This window comes from Gymnodraco acuticeps, unplaced genomic scaffold (assembly GCF_902827175.1).
Source record: "Gymnodraco acuticeps unplaced genomic scaffold, fGymAcu1.1, whole genome shotgun sequence".
NCBI classification, from domain to species: Eukaryota; Metazoa; Chordata; class Actinopteri; order Perciformes; family Bathydraconidae; genus Gymnodraco; species Gymnodraco acuticeps.
Genome location: NW_022990673.1, coordinates 3706879 through 3725605, shown reverse-complemented (window position 1 = coordinate 3725605; position 18727 = coordinate 3706879). Strand labels below are relative to the sequence as shown.

Sequence of the window (18727 nt, the reverse complement as noted above, 5' to 3'; positions counted from 1 at the left end):
CTTTTTTACAGACATATATAGACACAGAAAAAATAAGGAGAGACAGACCAATGCATGCTTTTTATGGACTCTAAAGGATACCTACTGCAAACATACTGATACACCAGAGTGTTAATTTGTGTGCCTGCGAGTTATACAATCCAATTAGTCCTCCCATATACCCCTGATTAATGTATCATCCTGAATCTATCCTCAAAACAAATATACCCATGATAAAACAATCAATAGCCACAATGCCAGATTAATCAAAACATAAGGAGCTTTACAATTGTACACAAACCCCACATGCTTTTTTCTTTTAACAGCTAAGGTTTTCATACTGTAGGCGCAAAGTGATAGCCTGTTTAAATATGCGTAAGAGTTATGAATCATGTAAAGCGAGGCCCGAGGAAAAAAAGAGCGCTCTCTTTTTCTCATAAGGTCATTTGCTACACAGGCTCATCTGGGCTCTAATTGAATTAAGCAGGCCTCGGGGGGCCTCGGGCTAACCTGAGCGCTAATCTGTGGGCCATTATTTCCTGTTAACGGCACACTCCCTCACTCCCCTCTCCTCGCCCTCCTCCCTCCCTGTCTGCCAGCCCAAAGCACATGTTCTTTAAAAGTTTGCTCACTCCAAACCTGAGCTGCTGTCTCCTGCGGGGACCAACCTTAAAAATAGAATGAGGCAGATTTTTTTTGTTTGTTTTATGGAGGTTATGTGATTAGGATGATGGCTCTAAGTCTCCATGGAGGGGAAAGGGGGAATGTTTTCTGAAAGAGGTTTCATGATGAAAGCGGTTGAAACCAAAGTGTTATGTCTTTGTGTCAAAGTGTCTTCTTTCAGTGCCTTCTAAAGGGAGTTTTACCAAAGTGTATTGAGACATCTATGTTACTTGTTATGCATTAACAAACTCGGCTTTAACCAGTTTCCTTCTGGACCAAAATATCAACGAGAAGAAGAGAACAAAATAAATATTCCCAACACCAAGGGCGTCTTCTGTTTATCTAACCCAGGTTCAGTATCCCGATGGGCTTATTTTCCTGCTCCTAATATGTGTTTGTTGTGATATTTCTGATACTTTTATGAACATTTGTGTAAACTAGAGCAAAATAAACTCCAAAACTGAAGACTTTTTAAGCAACAAGGTTAATGCCTTGAACAAAGACACAGCTTTAACCGGGGACCTACCAGTAAGATCTTGAATCCCATTGTGTCTCTGCAGCATATCCAGCCCCTCTACTGCATAATGAACTATATATTACAGCAAGAAAGATATAAGAATCTTTCAAAAAATAAGAGCTAAGTGGGAAGACATCAAAGGCTTGGGTGTCCTTCTCACCTGGTGTCGTCCCATTCGGGGCTGAGTCCGGTCAAAGAGCCGCGGGACTCTGAGACAAACTTGAAGACGACTACCAGGCAGTCTCTGCACAGCTGGACCAGCCGGCGGCAGCACTGCAGCTCCTGCGGGGACACCACCTCGCTGCTCTTACTGAAGACGCTCTCCCACGAAGAACTGGAGAGCAAAGAGGAAGAACATGCACAGAGAGGGACATTAAGTTCATAGTCAGAGTCTCTGTCACAATGTATTCACCAATATGAACAAAACCTATATCTCCAGTGGTTATTTTAGCAGCTTTTTGCGATTGAGTCGTGTTCTGTTGACTACAATTCAGTAACATTTAAATCATTTGCATCTTTCATAGCTTTAGTCTAATTGTAGCACATTAAACTCAAAACTGTTTGTCTTGTTATTTCAGCTGTCAGCTTTTTCTCAAATTTGATTCTTAATGTGTCAAAATGTACTTTTTTTGTCATCAATTTGTATTCAATTTTGTTGAGCCTAAACCAGCAATGTTGTCCTTTTAGTCAAACTTATTTAATATAAAATGTAATCCTATCATCATCTGACTACCCTATAAATAGGAATCAAGTCTGGAAGAAACACATGCCTGTCATTATTTTCATTAATGAAATAAACACTAATATGCATGATGCAGGCACACAGATTAAGTAACATCCATTCATATGTATGGAAACATGTTATCTAATGTGTGGCTTTTACTGTTCATGTATGTGTGCATGAAAATGTGCCCACACACAGACACACAGACACACAGAGACACACAGAGGAAGGATAAAAACAAATCCAAGTACAGTTAACCCCCTTTACAGCCCCGGACATACCCCTGACTGTGAGAGAGCTTCCACAACTGAGACACACAACCCCAGGGGGGACGTTTGATGTCTACCCCCTTTCTCTCCACGGGAGATGGGGGGGGGGGGGGGGGGGCGCTTCCTCTGAAAGGGCTCAAAACTGTGTGTGTTTCCATTCTCTTTCTCTAAGTCTTTTTCAAAGCCTGTTGAATTCATCGCCCACAATAGCTGCTAGGCCGTTTGATTGTTGTTAAGTCCCTTAGATAAAATATCAAACGAGACCTAGAGGAACAGGGGGGGCTGCACTCGGATTTGGAGCATGCTTTTGGAGGTGCACTGCTTCTCCGTCTCTGCGTGACATCGGGCCCCCCCTGTTGGTTTCATCCATGTTGGGGCCATGGCCTGTTGTAAGGAGGAGCCAGGACGAAAGGCTACCAAGCTAGCTGGATCATGGAGGCAGGCTGCAGTCAGACAAAAGCTGCATGGGGCGCATCATACTGGGGGTGGGGGGCGAGGCTAGGCTAGGCTAATCCACCCAGCCATCTACTACAACGCTACCATTTTGTTTTACTTCGTCTCATTTTCAATCAGTCGTCTCTCTGTCACCGGGTCACTTGACTTCTCTCATTCTGCTTATCCCCCCCTTCATCTCTGTCACCTGCTCACTGACTTCCTCTCTCTCCCTCAATTACGACTGACATGAAGTAAGGGAGGAGAACATGTAGAGCTGTGGGCTGCGACTTCAGTTACACCCTCTGAGCCCTCTGTGCCGAGGGAAACACGGTCACTGAACAACTGAACTGTAAAGAATATGGAGAGGAGGAGATGCAGGAAGGTCACACCTTCATCACAGACGAGACGAAAAGCTACCAGCACAGCAGCTGTCTGCATGACAGGGTTGCGTAGACAGGGAATTGTGTGTGAGTGTGTGTGTTTTGCTGCATGTGTGGCTCTGTTTAAGAGGGCTAATGCCTGTGCATGTGTGGAGGCTTCATACATCTTTTAGGGAAGCAAAATATGTGTTTTAAGAAGTGAATAACACATGCAAATAGTAGTTTACTGTGTGTGTTTTTGTGTGTGCGTGAGTGTGCCTCTGCCATTTCAGAGTTTATATAAGAACATGATCAAGTTGGCTCTCCCTGCAGTGACTCATCTTGTAGAAAGCCACTTACTGTTACATCAAAAAAGTAGGAAAAATAAATAAGAAGAAGCCAAATGAAAACTTCAAAGTATCTGATAACAAACCATAGTAAAAGAACTAAGAGGCCTGCGTTCACCTCCTTCCTGCTTCCACTCTTCCCATCTCCTTTTCTTGCTCTCACCTGTGAAAAAGCTCTGATTAACAGCCCAGATCTGTGACCTTAATTTGCACCCCGTCTCCACGGAGTAACATGTTTCTTTCATCCCCGAGAGCTTTCAGGAAGGTGCAGCGGGGTCTGGTCGGTCTGTCACTCATTCTCTGTCATTCAGATGCTGTTGCCTCCCTCGTCATACTGAATATAAATCCCTGCTGTCACTGAAAATGATATATTGAAAAACACTGGGCTTAAGGACATGGGGAGATTGCGTAGAGCGTGAACTTGAAGGTATGGAGATGAAAGAGCAGGGTTATATAATGAATAGCGTAGTAATTGGCCTGCAGTATGATCATTTGTATGTGAGCATTAAGAGGAGTTAGTGAATGAACATCAAGAGTGTTCTCAGTGATACTTTGACATTTTCAACATCGTCCGATTTTTCATGTTTGATCTTGGTTTAAGTCACCAATAGCAGTCATAATATCGACATATCTTGTATTTCTTCTCTCAATAAGGGCGGCCTATTCATACCACCTTGGATTGTGAACCTAGCCATTCCCCTCTCATCTCCTCCCAGTGTATAACTTGCTCATGCTGGCCTACCCAGTGTTGGAGAAGCAGTTCCACAGGCCCTGTCCGTGGCTCCACAGCAGCCGGTTGAAGACGCGGTTAAAGAGCCGGTAGAGGTGGAGACTGTCTACGTCAGGCTCCCTCCAGATCCGCTGCAGCGCTGAGCGGACATTGGTACGGACAATATCCAAGACCTGAGAGAGACAGAGATAGTGAGATGTGGGAGAGGAAATGAGAGAAAAAGAACGCTTGAAATCAAGCATGCGATAATGAAGGAAATGAATGCTGCGACACAAAAGGTGACAGCATTTCTATTTGATATGCGTGAGTTGGCATTTGCTCCAACCGTAAGATTTTTCGTTTAAAATGAGCAATCACAGAGGCTAATGCATTCACTCAGTAACAGAGAGCAAAGGTGCATTAATGAATAAACAAGCGCACACACTTCACACCAACACATATAGTATTTTATGCACATAATGTTTTCCCTGAACACATCCTGAAACTACACTGAACAAAAATATAAATGCAACACTTTTGTTTTTGCTCCCATTTTTCATGAGATGAACTCAAAGATCTAAAACATTTTCTATATACACAAAATAACCATTTCTCTCAAATATTGTTCATAAATCTGAAATAATCTGTGATAGTGAGCACTTCTCCTTTGCCGAGATAATCCATCCCACCTCACAGGTGTGGCATATCAAGATGCTGATTAGACAGCATGATTATTGCACAGGTGTGCCTTAGGCTGGCCACAATAAAAGGCCACTCTAAAATGTTCAGTTTTATCACACAGCACAATGCCACAGATGTCGCAAGTTTTGAGGGAGCGTGCAATTGGCATGCTGACAGCAGGAATGTCCACCAGAGCTGTTGCCCGTGAATTGAATGTTCATTTCTCTACCATAAGCCGTCTCCAAGGGCGTTTCAGAGAATTTGGCAGTACATCCAACCGGCCTCACAACCACAGACCACGTGTAACCACACCAGCCCAGGACCTCCACATCCAGCATGTTCACCTCCAAGATCGTCTGAGACCAGCCACTCGGACAGCTGCTGCAACAATCGGTTTGCATAACCAAAGAATTTCTGCACAAACTGTCCAAAACCGTCTCAGGGAAGCTCATTACATTACATTACATTACATTGCATTTAGCTGACGCTTTTATCCAAAGCGACTTACAATAAGTACATTCGACCAGGAAGACACAACCTTGAAGAAAACAGAATCATATAAGTACATCAGGTTTCATAGAGCCAAACATTTCAAGTGCTACTCAACTGGCTCATCTGCATGCTCGTCGTCCTCATCGGGGTCTCGACCTGACTCCGGTTCGTCGTCGTAGCCGACTTGAGTGGGCAAATGCTCACATTCGATGGCGTCTGGCACGTTGGAGAGGTGTTCTCTTCACGGATGAATCCCGGTTTTCACTGTTCAGGGCAGATGGCAGACAGCGTGTGTGGCATCGTGTGGGTGAGCGGTTTTCTGATGTCAATGTTGTGAATCGAGTGGCCCATGGTGGTGGTGGGGTTATGGTATGGGCAGGCGTACAGTATGTTATGGACGACGAACACAGGTGCATTTTATTGATGGCATTGTGAATGCACAGAGATACCGTGACGAGATCCTGAGGCCCATTGTTGTGCCATTCATCCACGACCATCACCTCATGCACGGGCCCATGTTGCAAGGATCTGTACACAATTCCTGGAGGCTGAAAACATCCCAGTTCTTGCATGGCCAGCATACTCACCGGACATGTCACCCATTGAGCATGTTTGGGATGCCCTGGATCGGCGTATACGACAGCGTGTTCCAGTTCCTGCCAATATCCAGCAACTTCGCACAGCCATTGAAGAGGAGTGGACCAACATTCCACAGGCCACAATCAAAACCTGATCAACTCTATGCGAAGGAGATGTGTTGCACTGCGTGAGGCAAATGGTGGTCACACCAGATACTGACTGGTTTTCGGACCCCCCCAGACCCCCCCCAATAAAGCAAAAATGCATGTTTCAGAGTGGCCTTTTATTGTGGCCAGCCTAAGGCACACCTGTGCAATAATCATGCTGTCTAATCAGCATCTTGATATGCCACACCTGTGAGGTGGGATGGATTATCTCGGCAAAGGAGAAGTGCTCACTATCACAGATCTTTTCAGATTTGTGAACAATGAGAGAAATGGTTATTTTGTGTATATAGAAAATGTTTTAGATCTTTGAGTTCATCTCATGAAAAATGGGAGCAAAAACAAAAGTGTTGCATTTATATTTGTGTTCAGTGTAGTTTAATCAGACCTTATGTAGGGAGGAGTTGAGGAGGTTTATCCTGCTCAACTCCTCACTACATGTCTAAAGCATGCTCAGACATGTGTGTTAGAGTGTGTGTGGTAGAAGCAAGACAAAAAGTGCTGTGGCAGACAGTGGAGAGGACTAATTGCTGCAGCGACGTCAGTCTTGGAGAGAAGGTGTCAGAAGTTCCCCAGCGGTCTGAGGACACCTGCGCCAGTCTTCCATCTTCCCTCCTTCCTTTTCCCCCATCCCTACCCTCCTCACTGCCTTCTCTTCCTCCCTTTTCCTTCTCTTTTCACCCAGCTCAGAGTGCAGCGCTGTGGCTCTTTTGACTTTGATTCCTCGCTCCTCATTACTGACGTGCCCGTCTCACTATGTGTGCGTGCATGTGTTTGCGATGCGGAGAGGCGAGGTTTCCCTGCAGCAATATGAGGCGAGCGAGTCACAAGCATACACACTCAAGACAAACTGATAGATGAGTAAACACACACACGGATATGTTTTGGTATGGTAATCAGATGGCAGAGCGGTGGGCGCTGCATTCCTGACCTCTGCCTGCTGCTCATTAGGCTGCTCCACTCCAAATAAAACATCGGCTCGCAGCGCCACAGCACAGGGGTGCAGAAAGCAGTGGCTGAGAGATCATATCATTACTGACACGCCCACCGGATGCCTTTTCACGTCTTGCCCCGTCTTCTGTTTTGTTTACATCGTTTTTGGTGTCTCTCTCCCTGTCACTGTCTGACATGATAATGATCTTCATGCTTGTCTTTTTTTTCCCTTTGTCTGAAGTTTGATTCGCGGATTATTTTCCTATTTTAAAAGTTCTTCAAAAGCATTCAAAGGAATAGGTAGGAGCTGTGACATTTTGTCATTTCACCGGGTTTTAACAATGTCCATTCCATACAGAGTGACAGTAAGTATAGACTGGGTGGGAGCAAGGACGAAGGCGGCGGACTTATACAGGTGTCAAAAGATGAATGTGGCCCATTGTTTAGACTATAAGACGTATCAATAAATGAAGCATGATTTCTGAATCTACCTGATAATTGCTAATAGTTATTGTCTTCTCTTCTCATCAATTGTCTGTCTTTGTCCATTGGGGTCAGCCTAGGAAGCAGTGACCCCTTTTCTAGCTTCTAGCAAAAATGTTATACAAAGGTTGAATACAATTGTGTCGCGTTGAGCGTATCTTGAAGTTGTTCAGGATTCTGAAGTATTCTGCTGAGCATCTATAGCTAATAAAGACCTGGGCCTCATTTATAACGCCGTGCGTAGGATTCATGTGGGAAGGTTTCTTACGTAGTAGAAATCCAAAAAATAGGTACAGACATTTTCCGATTCACCAAACATTGCGAACCGGCGAGGAAAGTGCGTACGGCACTTCCTACGCCGGTTTCCCTTTATAAATCACAATCGACTCGAAATGCGGTGCAGCTTTTGCAGGCTTCACGTAACGCCCATATTTGCCTATAAATAGTCAAAGAAATGCCCATTCATTCATTTTGACTGACTTTATGAAGAAGATCGCAGGAAATGACGACAGAACAGCTACAAAAGACATCTCACACCGTGTCAGATTTTGGTTATTTTGGGGAGGTCGAGATAAATCATATTGTTTGGTGGATGTCGTTTGAACCAGAGTAGCAGCATGGAGGTCGGATCGTCACCAAAAGAAAGAAATAAGTGGTCCGAAAAAGGTTAATGACAAAAAAAATACACATATCCTAACCTTCCTCAGGCAGTGTGTTTGTACCAGGGACAGGAGACACCCCCTTGATGAGAAACTGTAAGAAATGATCGGGGAATCTCTCCGGAGTCATAACGACTGGATCTGAATTATTATGGTGTTCTTAGTTTCCATACCTCCTGTGTTTTACGAGCGACTTCTCAAGTCTTGGCAAACGGCATAAAACACGATTAAACGTGATAGTATATAAAACCATGCTCGTATCTACAACCTATAGAAATGCAAAACGGCGTCAGTTTAGACGTAATTCTGTCCTTCTGCTTACCGCATCATTTATGAGAAAACATTTAATAACATTAACACAACATATTCGAGGTGGTTTTCAATAACATATCCGTATTTATTTATTTCTCCAAGTTATGTTTTTGTGTGCACTGAGGAGTCTCAAACAGGCGTTTGTTTAATCATTTTAAGATTGGCTTTAATCAATTTGTGAAAATGAATTCTTCATATATGATAAATGAGAGGTAACATTTTATTTATGGTATTATTTCCACATATTTCTCTCCATTCTTCCTTCTGCCAATGGTGTCGCAGTTTCTCGTCTCTCCTGTTTTTGTGCTTAGTGCGCTACGCATGGGTTAGAGTTTGCGTGGAGGACCGCACATTTTCCCGTCAGTTAGTATTTTATAAATCGCAAACATTGCGTAGAAACTGGCGTACGCCATTTTTTGAGCGTATATCCCTTTATAAATGAGGCCCCTGAAGCGAGAAATATCTTCCAATTCTCTGGAAAGGCAAAGGAATCTTTAGATGTGATTAAGGCATAGGACTAACCTTTCGTTGTTTAGTAGAGTCCAGCTTTACCAGCCAATAGGAAGCCACCTTTGACTTATGGTATTTCCAGTTGTCGTGCATCTATGGAAGAAAAGTTGGTCAAAGTCAAAAACGTATCCTGGCTTTAAACATGCATACAATTTGTTTTAAAGTAATAGTTAAGAAGAAGGACAGTAAAGCAACACATTTAAAAAAAAATTGGGATTTTTAAGGTATCATTTTAGCAAAAACAGATATTGCGTGCGCCACTGTCTTTTTTGCTCTAAAACCCAGGGTTACTACAGTAAATCATCCAGCGAGGAAAACACCTGCCAAGATGGAGCCCAGTTTTTCTTTTAGTGTGTGATCAGGAATGTACAAAGACTGGAGCTCATTCCCACCATCACACATTCCTCCTGGCAGACCTTCTTTCACACTTCGGCCCAGACACGGGATCACTGCCGGGTTTTTAGCTTCTGTCTAGTAATATTTTTTTGGTTTTCACACATAGATATCCATTATAGAAAAGTTCCAGGTTCAAACATGACAGTACCATTATGGACAGCGCTGCAATGCTTGTGTGATATTCTGAATCTTGCACATGATACTAGGTAACACAGGAAATATAATGCAAGAGGGGAGAGATTGTTTACAGCACATATTAACGGTGTGTTGTTAGAGAGTCAGCTTCAAGTCAGTTTGACAAAACAATTGTCAATTCTATCTTCTCTTCAGAGTCAAGTCTCCTGCTTCACAAAAAACTCCATAGGTAAGGAGGACTTTTAAATGTTAAGTTGTTCATGCTTTTACTGGAACAAGACTACTTTTCTTTACTTCAAAACCTGTTAAAAAATGCAATATGTATTTAGCTTAAAGTAAGTGGCCTGCCAAATAGATTTTTTTAATAAATAAAAACAATTTAAGTATTTACAAGATGCATTGCTTTTCTGTAGAAGACTATTGCGGTACTTTTTTGTATCACAACACAGGGATAATAGAATAATTGAGTCGTAATCAATGTTTTGCGGGTGTGTCAAAAATCCTTGGGTTATGTGTCATTATGCTCAAAAGCTGCGCTGGATATTCCCTTGCACTTGCTCCTGGTGCCAACATCACTGTGTACCTACAGGCACTGTTATTGTTGCTCTGTTGACTAAGTCTACATATCCCCACTGGTGCACATAAACCTCTCACATATCACGTGGATCCCCTGCAAACAGTGCTCCCATTGGGAGGCTCCAGTGTAAACTTTATGTTTACTCACACACACAAACAGTGACGCATGCACAACACTCCGCAAGGATTCACAGATGCAGATCTAGGTATACAGTAAACACTTTTGTGTTCGCTTTCCAAGAAGTTTGTTGTTTCATGTTCTCTCTTACCTTATGAACCTTATGAACCATCTGGTCCGATGTACACCAATTTGTCCCATTTGTTTTTGACATACATAAATTAGCCACAGTAAAGCAAAACAAAACCCACCTCATACATTTCACCTGCCGATGGTGTTGAGTGAAAGATAAAGGAGCAAATTAATCCAATAAAAACATATAATTAGCCCAATTACACCTCCATTTTAAGAGGGAAACATAAATTGCCAAAGATTGTTTTCCTGCCAGGTGAGCACTCTTTGTTTCTCATGACGCAAAACCTGTATAGTACAGGTGCAGTTGCTCATCTGCGTTTCCATGGTGCTCTCATTAGGGTTTGTTAACAGTACAGATGTGCTGATAATTGTCTCCAATGATCTCAACACATCCAGATGTCACACACACAAACAGATTTTGCTGTTCTTGTGATGGGAATGTATGGGCTCACATTAATTACATGGGGGCTTGCCCTTACCTAACCGAAATCATTACAACCACATGCTTTCCCTTAACCCTTAAATGATCTTACAGATGCCTGATTTGTATTATGTATTGTATTGTCCCCTGTTGTGGCATTAGGTTAGGTTAGGTTGCCATATTACTATTATTATTATTATTATTATTATTTATGTTTAAAAGGTTGCAATGGTTCAGTGCTATACATTTCACATAATAAGAATGTAAAAGCTGAACCATAAACATTAATAATGCAAAGCATCAGTCATATCGCTGCTCTTAAAAAAAGAAAACATGCATAGGATTCATTGCACAGGATTCATTGCACATACTGTAGATAAACGCAGGATTTCCACTTGGCCTATATTTATTGGATTGTTTCCATGGTAGAGAAGGACCACTGACCTTACACCAGTATAACATCTCTACAAAAACTGTAAATCTTTTTGACAAAACAACATCTAAATTAAACTATGAAATCAACATGCAACGTTGTTGACTAAAAAACACCTTTTAAAAATGTAGTAAAAAATATTAAATCTTTAAAAAACGAAATTCTTGTCTCCATCTTCTTAACTTTGGCCTGAATGTGACAATAAACTGAAACAACAGCTTTTGTTTTACTCCTGTATGGTTCTCATGTAGCCAACTAAGGAACTCTTTGTCCTTTGACCGTGTTGTTGTGGTGGTCTTTCTGTCATTAGTCAGCGGTGAAGACAGTCTGACCGGCTGCTGTCCTTTCAGCACCGTGGGACTGTGGTGCTGAAAGAACAGCTGGTTCTGAGGACAGTGACGGCCGTAAATGAGGTCAGAGTGGACCGGACAGACGCTTCAATTGTCGGCTAATTTTCTCACGCTGCGCTGTTGCTCCCGGTGTGAGTCAAAGGTGAGCCCCTGTCAATGTGTGGATTTCCGACTTATTTATTGCTTTGACAAAATGCGATATCCATTTCCTTTTTTTACATTTTTCATAAACAAAAATGCATAACTTCAGGTAATTTATATATTAAGCTTAAACTGTGTATGGATCGTCATAAAGAAACACATAGTTATGGTAATTGGAGGTATAGCTACTAATAGTACTTAGTTAACTAATAGGTGCTCTGGAATTCTTGGGCAAACTGTTATAATAGTATATACTTAATAAACATCATATACATCCATTAACCTGGGATTTTACTGTCCACTTAAACAGTTTTTCTAATTACTTTAGATGCGCATCTTTACAAAACGTAGATTTAAGCAATGGCTTGAGCATTAGCACAAACACACAATTACAAAGACTGGTTCAGATGGAAGGACACAGAGATCTGAGCAGAAATAGAGGATGCACTGATGAATACAAAGGAGCAGTGGGGAATAGCACGGGGCTCCAAACTGACCGACAAGTTGTCACTGGGGTCGTTTGAAAGACAATGGGAGCCAAGCCAGAGCGGCAGGCTATTGTAGAGGGAGGCAAGGAGGTCACTTTTAGTTAGACTGCAGAGTGACCGCACCTGGCCGCCGAGGGGGCTTTGGGAATACAGTGGGTCCAGATTTCTGTTCACCGCTTGTACTCCATGTTCACTCCCACTCTATCTGTCCTTGTTAAGTTCAGTCTTACTTTACTTTGTTCCATTTTCACACCCTGTTACTGCCTCTGAATCATTTTGGATACACTGAAAAATGTAGATTATCATATTGTATAAGGTACTGAACACAGAAATAAATTATAAATAGTGCACACACCTCATCCAGCACAGCCTCAGCCTCCTCCTCGGTTTTTCCCGGAAACCTGATCCTCATGGCGGTGAGCGCGGCCAGAGTCTGACGCACCAGCTCGTCCTCCTGCTCTTTACTCCTCAGGTTTATCAGCGGATCGCCCTATACAAACACACACACACACACACACACACACACACACACACACACACACACACACACACACACACACACACACACACACACACACACACACACACACACAGGTACAGAGAAACCAATTCAGTGTACTGACACACATTAATATTAAGCAAAAAGTCTCATTACAAAATATAGTATCACACCTACTGTATCCAAACGGACTGTTTAATACATCATGTTATTAACAGAAAATACATTTTAAATGTAACATTGAATCAATCCCAATTGACGCAGAGGGCTCTTCCAAATCACCAAGGCACAACAGATTATAAAGTTGAATTCACATATTGTTTACACTATAAAACAATGTTAGCAGGGTGTGATGCTTTATTACTGTATAATAACTATTAGCCAATATTATTAGTGATCAGGCGTCATCGACAGACATTTTTGCCCTCTTAAATATATTATCCTCCTACCACCTCCTATAGTCCCAACTCATTATGTCTTCTACAAGCAGTTGGCTCAGAGTGGTATCAGGAACACGCTTTGTTTAAAAATAACCTCATCATAAAATGAGTTTTCCTTCTATAGCACTTGCTCACTGGTGAACGTATATCCAATTTCAGATGTCCTGTACCAGTATGTCCTTATCCCCAGGGGTGTGATTCCCATAGAGAAGTCAGTAAAACAATGTTTAAGAAAGTTCTCCTGTCATTTTGTTTACAAGTGTGTCAGGATACAAACGTACAACCAACATTCTTGACTTTCTCAGTACAAAGGTTTTCCAAGTATTTATATTCTTAATGTTAAAGAAGGTTTTCTGCTCCGTGTTATTTTGTTCCACTTGACCAAAGGTTAGCAGAGTGCTTGTATAGAAGGAGGGTGAATGGAGGAGGCAGGCGGAAAGCAACATGATAGAATAATACAGTACGCCTATACAGTATTGAAGGAGCTGCTTAACAGGTTCCTACTGGGCCAGGCTACAATGTATGCAACAAGAGGGAAAAAGCAACAATGGTGAATGTGTGTGGATTCGGGGAGTAACTCTTGATTGTTTCTTTCAAACTATTTGGAGTAGTGGATCAGTTGAGGATTGCCTCCTTGAAAAATGTGACAGTTTGAATCTTTCAAAAATGAATTCTTACTTTTCTGTGACTGACAACTTATCTGACACGTTCTGAATTGTAAAGATTTCTTTGTGTGTCGCGTTTCTTACGATGTTGGAGTGGATGGTCCCCAGGCTGTTGCTGTGAGGGACACGGTGGGCGGAGCCACTGCGGCTCAGTGAATGAGAGCGCAGCGTGGCGGAGCTCGGCCTGACGAGGGGCGTGGCCACGGGAACTGTGGGAGAAGGCCTGGAGGACAACGACCGCACCTCATTGGGCGACGAGAGGGAGGCGATGGATCGAGGGCAGGAGATTGAGCGCCTGATTGGTCCAGAAAGTGTTGGGGAAGCTGAGGGGGCGGGGCTGGTTTTGTGTGACTTGATTGGAGGTTTCCAGTGCATGCGACCTGCAGAGAAACAGAAGTGTAGGGGAGGGAGGGGGGAGAAACACTGAATCACTGCCACACTTCAAATTATTTTCTTCCCTGATCCTGTCTCAATGTCACTGTCAAGCTCTCCTCTCTGTTTTCCATCCGTTGCCTGGTGGCTTTGGAGATGAAGTGTGGCTTTAAGACTCCCATTGCAGCGCTCTGGCACACTGGCCCAGTGGCGTGTTTTTTTGTGTGGGTGTGTGTTATTAAGGACCACAGCATATGTAGTCAAAACCAGAAACTAAACTGTAGTTCTGTCTGGTTTGGGGATGGATTAAAGAGCAGCTCTCTCTCAGACAAACACATGAACACACGCAAATGCACACACGCAAATGCACACACTCACTCAAACACACAAACACACAAGAAATAAAGCTACAAATCTGCACTAGCACTCTCCGTTTCCCTTGAAATTGCCAACCAGCATATTAAAGTGTGTTTCCGGGCAGTGTGTGTGCGTGTCTAACATCAAGTGCGCAGACAAGTGATTATACTTGTGTGTGTGAGTGAGTGTGCGTGCATGGCTGCTGAACCTTCTGAGGTTTGGATATTTTTTGCCAAATGAGAGCATTATGGGGCTTAATCCTTTGTCCGAGCAGCCCTTTGGTGGCTTGGTATGGAGTAGGGCTTGGCAGAGATGCCATTTCCTCTATGCACACACACACGCACACACACACGCACACACACACACACACACACACACACACACACACACACACACACACACACACAAAACTTAGGTTTTTCAATGGCTTTGTCCCTTAGACCAATAGAATGAGCTCATGCAAGGGTATGTTCTATTGAGCAGTATAACTGTCGGCCCACAATGCAACTGAAGATTTTTTTCTTTCCAAGGTCGCCATATAAGGCTTCTGTGAAAGGTACCCTGTCTCTCACTTCAGAGAGGCAAACGTGAGTTGATGTTTGTGAGCTATACGAATTGGTGTGAATGTGTAAGACTTATCCCTCTCACTATAAAACTAGGAATAGTTCAGCATTAAACTCAAGGAGATCTCAAGGTTAACAATATAAGGCGTCTTTTTTCCTTTTTTTCTCCTTTTCCCTTTGAATCAAATTCCTCTTCTCTGGCGTCAACCTTCATTAATTGGAAATAAACTGTTCAGGGCACCTTTCTTTACTCAAGTGCTTTTCAATGCTTCAACGTGTGTGTGTGTGTGTGTGTGTGTGTGTGTGTGTGTGGTGTGTGCTGTGTGGTGTGGTGTGTGTGTGTGTGTGTGTGGTGTGTGTGTGTGTTGTGGTGTGTGTGTGTGTGTGTGTGTGTGTGTGTGTGTGTTGTGTGGTGCTGTGTGTGGTGTGTGTGTGTGTGTGTGTGTCTGTGTGTGTGTGTGTTGTGTGTGTGTGTGTGTGTGTGTGTGTGTGTGTTGTGTGTGTGTGTGTGTGGTGTGTGTGTGTGTGTGTGTGTGTGTGTGTGTGTGTGTGTGTGTGTGTGTGTGTGTGTGTGTGTGTGTGTGTGTGTGTGTGTGTGTGTGTGTGTGTGTGTGTGTGTGTGCTTTGTCCAGTGTGAAGCTAGAAACCCAGTTTACATAGATACTCAGCAACAAAGCGCCACTTATAATGAGTTGCAGACTGTGATCACCCTTTTTACTTTAAATCCAAGGACCTTTTAACATTGTATCACAACAATCAGGCACATATACTGGCAGGCTGATGAAGATCTGTAATGTGCCACCTGCTGGCTCCTCCATCTCAACCTTCAGCTTGCTGCACTTTAGGTACTGATCAAAGCAAAACTCTGCATTTGTATTTTGAAAAAGTTTCCATGTAAAAGTGGACTGTACAACTATGAATATATTTCAAACTGTAATAGTTAAAAGGGTCCAAGGGAAGGGTGTCGTGTGCTTGTAGCATCACAGGATCAATTGAAATGTCCCTGTAGCATCATTATATGTGTTAACATATATCTCACGTCTGCACTTTGTTCTGTTGGAGTCAGAGAAGATGGAAAATGGAGACAAACTTAAAAATGTGAATTTGTGTGAGCAAATTTGCACATCTGAAAAAAAGTTTGTTTTGAAATTAAGCTATCCGCTGTAATCAGATGGAAGATTTCCAAAATGAAATCAACAAACAGGGCAGGAAACAGAAGGAAAGCAGAAAGACGCGCAAGCAAGCAAGCAAAAAAACAAACAAAGCAAACAAGAAGGATTGCAGGAAACGAGGTCTCTGTCAAATCCCCACAGTCTGGCTTCCTAATGAAGACATCGTCAGACACTTTTGTACTTCCTGCTGGTTTACCTGAGCGCTCAGACAAGTTCTTCTCCTTGCTCTCCCCGAGGTCATAGGAAACTTTCTTCTCCCTCTTCTCTCCTCCTCCTGCTTTCCTCCTCTCCTCCTCTTCTTCGTCTGAGGAGGAGCAGGAGTTATCGCCACTGCTGCCACTGGTGAAGTCAGCCAGGTAGTCCGGCCGCTGACGCCTGGGAGTCTGACTGCTCTCTGGCATGGCTGTCATTGGCTGGCAGAAACAAACAAATATACACACAGACATGATATAAGATGTACACATAGATCCATTTAGTTGGGTAATGTGAGCATCCATACACAGATTAAACAGACATGATCATACACAAATGCTGTTTTTCTCCCTCCCATCCTCTGTATCTCACACACACACACACACACACACACACACACACACACACACACACACACACACACATATCCTTCTAGGGTTTTCACTGACTGAATTCACTTCATTTCCCAACACCATCCTAAATGTTTGTAAATCCTCAAAGTTTTTAAACTCAAAAAGCATCTCACAAGGACGTTCGAACACAACACACACACACATACAGAAAGACATTAAGATGTTGTCAGCCTCTCCTCACCCCCCAGCCCACCACCATCTGTCACTGGGAGACCCACTGGTGACACGGCTAGCCCACGTCTATGTTTGTTTGCAGGCTCATTATGCACAGATACATAAAAACACACAGAAGCCTGGCTACAACCCTGAACAGGAACACAAGTGGCATAGTAACCCTTAACAAATTTGACCTGAGTCATTGACATTCAAAGTCTGTATTACATGTTTTACATATCTGTGTCAACCAATGAACTGTAAATGCAACTGTGAGGCAGCTTTTATTTGGAAAATGTTATTTTTAATATGCAATTTTGATAATAACCAGACATTTTAATCTCAGCTAAGTAAACGTGTCTGTGTATATCCTGACCTCCTTCAGCCATAAAACACAGGGACATTTAGTAAGGAGTTCATTAAGCTGAGTGTCTATTTCACATCCTGGAAGGGGACACACTGATAGGATTAATAAGCCATGTATACATCTGTTATTCAACGGTTAGCTAGGGCAGGGCTGTCAGGCCACCTAAATGAATGGGCAGGAAGTGATCACAGGGCTTACACAGTCACCGCTGGGTAGCTGTGAGTGTGAGAGGATGATAGAGACAGAGAGAGATTAAACACATTAGAAGGGTATAAAGGCGAAGATGGGAACAGCAGATTGATGGGGAGAGAAATAAAGAGGAGGACGAGTTAAATCTGACAGATTCAACAGAGAGGAGGCATTGAATAGCAGGGAGAACGGAAATGAGCACAGAGGGAGAAAAAAGAACACTGAACATCGGAGTGGGGAGAGAAAAGGAGACGGGAACAGACAGCGGATGAACAGTGGAGAGCAAAGACAAAGAGAGAGGCAGACACCGAGCAGATGAGGAGAAAGAAAGAGAAATGTAGGATGAATGAGTGAGAGGGTAAATCAAGCTCAACGGTGAGCAGGGGAGGAAGAGGGGGGGGGGGGGGAGGCCAATACCAAGGGCAACAAATGTGATGAGGTACAAATCATAATTACAGAGGTGGACAGTTAGAAAGACGATTTACTTGAGAAATGTAGTAAAGTGCAAATGTCATGTTCTTTACTTGAGTATTTCCCTTTCCTGGTACTTTTAAATGTGTTAAATATTGTACTTTTTACTCCTCCACATTTATTTCATCCCTACCCAACAGCTGCAACATGTGTTCAGTGTGTGATAAACACTTTACAGCATCAATATAATGATTTAGTAATTTTATATATATATTCATCTGAATGATGAGTCATTTTATCATTGTTACTTAAACCTTTTTGAGGCTTTCTTTGGGAAACCAGTGCCTTTATTTGAGCCAACATCTGCCCACTTTAACTATTCTTTTATGCTAATACTTTTGTACTATTACCTCAGTTCAGTTTTGAATGCAGGACTTTTACTTGTATCATAATATTCGTCCGGCAGTGGCTCAGTCAGTAGGGGCTTGGACTGTGAGCTGTAGGGTCGCCGGTTCAAGTCCCCGACCAGATCTAAATATGGAGTGTGGACTTCTACTTGGAGAGGTCCCAGTTCACCTGCCGTGGTGCCCTTGAGCAAGGCACCGGACATCCCCCTTCCCCCCTCACTCCCATTGCTCCCCGGGCGCTATACACTAGCTGCCCACTGCTCCTAGTACTAGACTCCTGGTACTAGGATGGGTTAAAAGCAGAGAACACATTTCACTGTGTGTGCTGTGCTCTGCATGTGTGAGCATTAAAGAGGGTTTCATCCCTCCCCAATTCTATAATATGCGTACACTAAGTACAAATACTAATTTGTACGTTTACTTATGTAAGAGATCTGATCACTTGGTCCAGCTCTACATAATAAGGAAGACAAGAGTTAAAAAGACAATCAAATAAAAACTTAAGAAAGAGAAAAATAA

At 42.9% G+C, this 18727-nt stretch overlaps 1 protein-coding gene across 4 annotated transcripts in view; it reads right to left on the bottom strand.

Moving 5' to 3' along the window:
• ttll7 (tubulin tyrosine ligase-like family, member 7) overlaps positions 1–18727 on the bottom strand; it is a 76976-nt gene that overhangs the window by 9302 nt on the left and 48947 nt on the right. For 3 of the 4 annotated variants that reach the window (XM_034230009.1, XM_034230012.1, XM_034230010.1), the window contains exons 15-20: positions 16273–16489; positions 13697–13992; positions 12364–12498; positions 8828–8908; positions 4036–4196; positions 1320–1493 (exon numbers count right to left, since the gene is read on the bottom strand). In XM_034230009.1, the coding sequence (XP_034085900.1) occupies positions 1320–1493; positions 4036–4196; positions 8828–8908; positions 12364–12498; positions 13697–13992; positions 16273–16489 (1064 nt within the window). Of the gene's footprint in view, positions 1–18; positions 1232–1319; positions 1494–4035; positions 4197–8827; positions 8909–12363; positions 12499–13696; positions 13993–16272; positions 16490–18727 lie in introns of those variants that run through there. The other variant, XM_034230011.1, reaches the window with a different exon arrangement.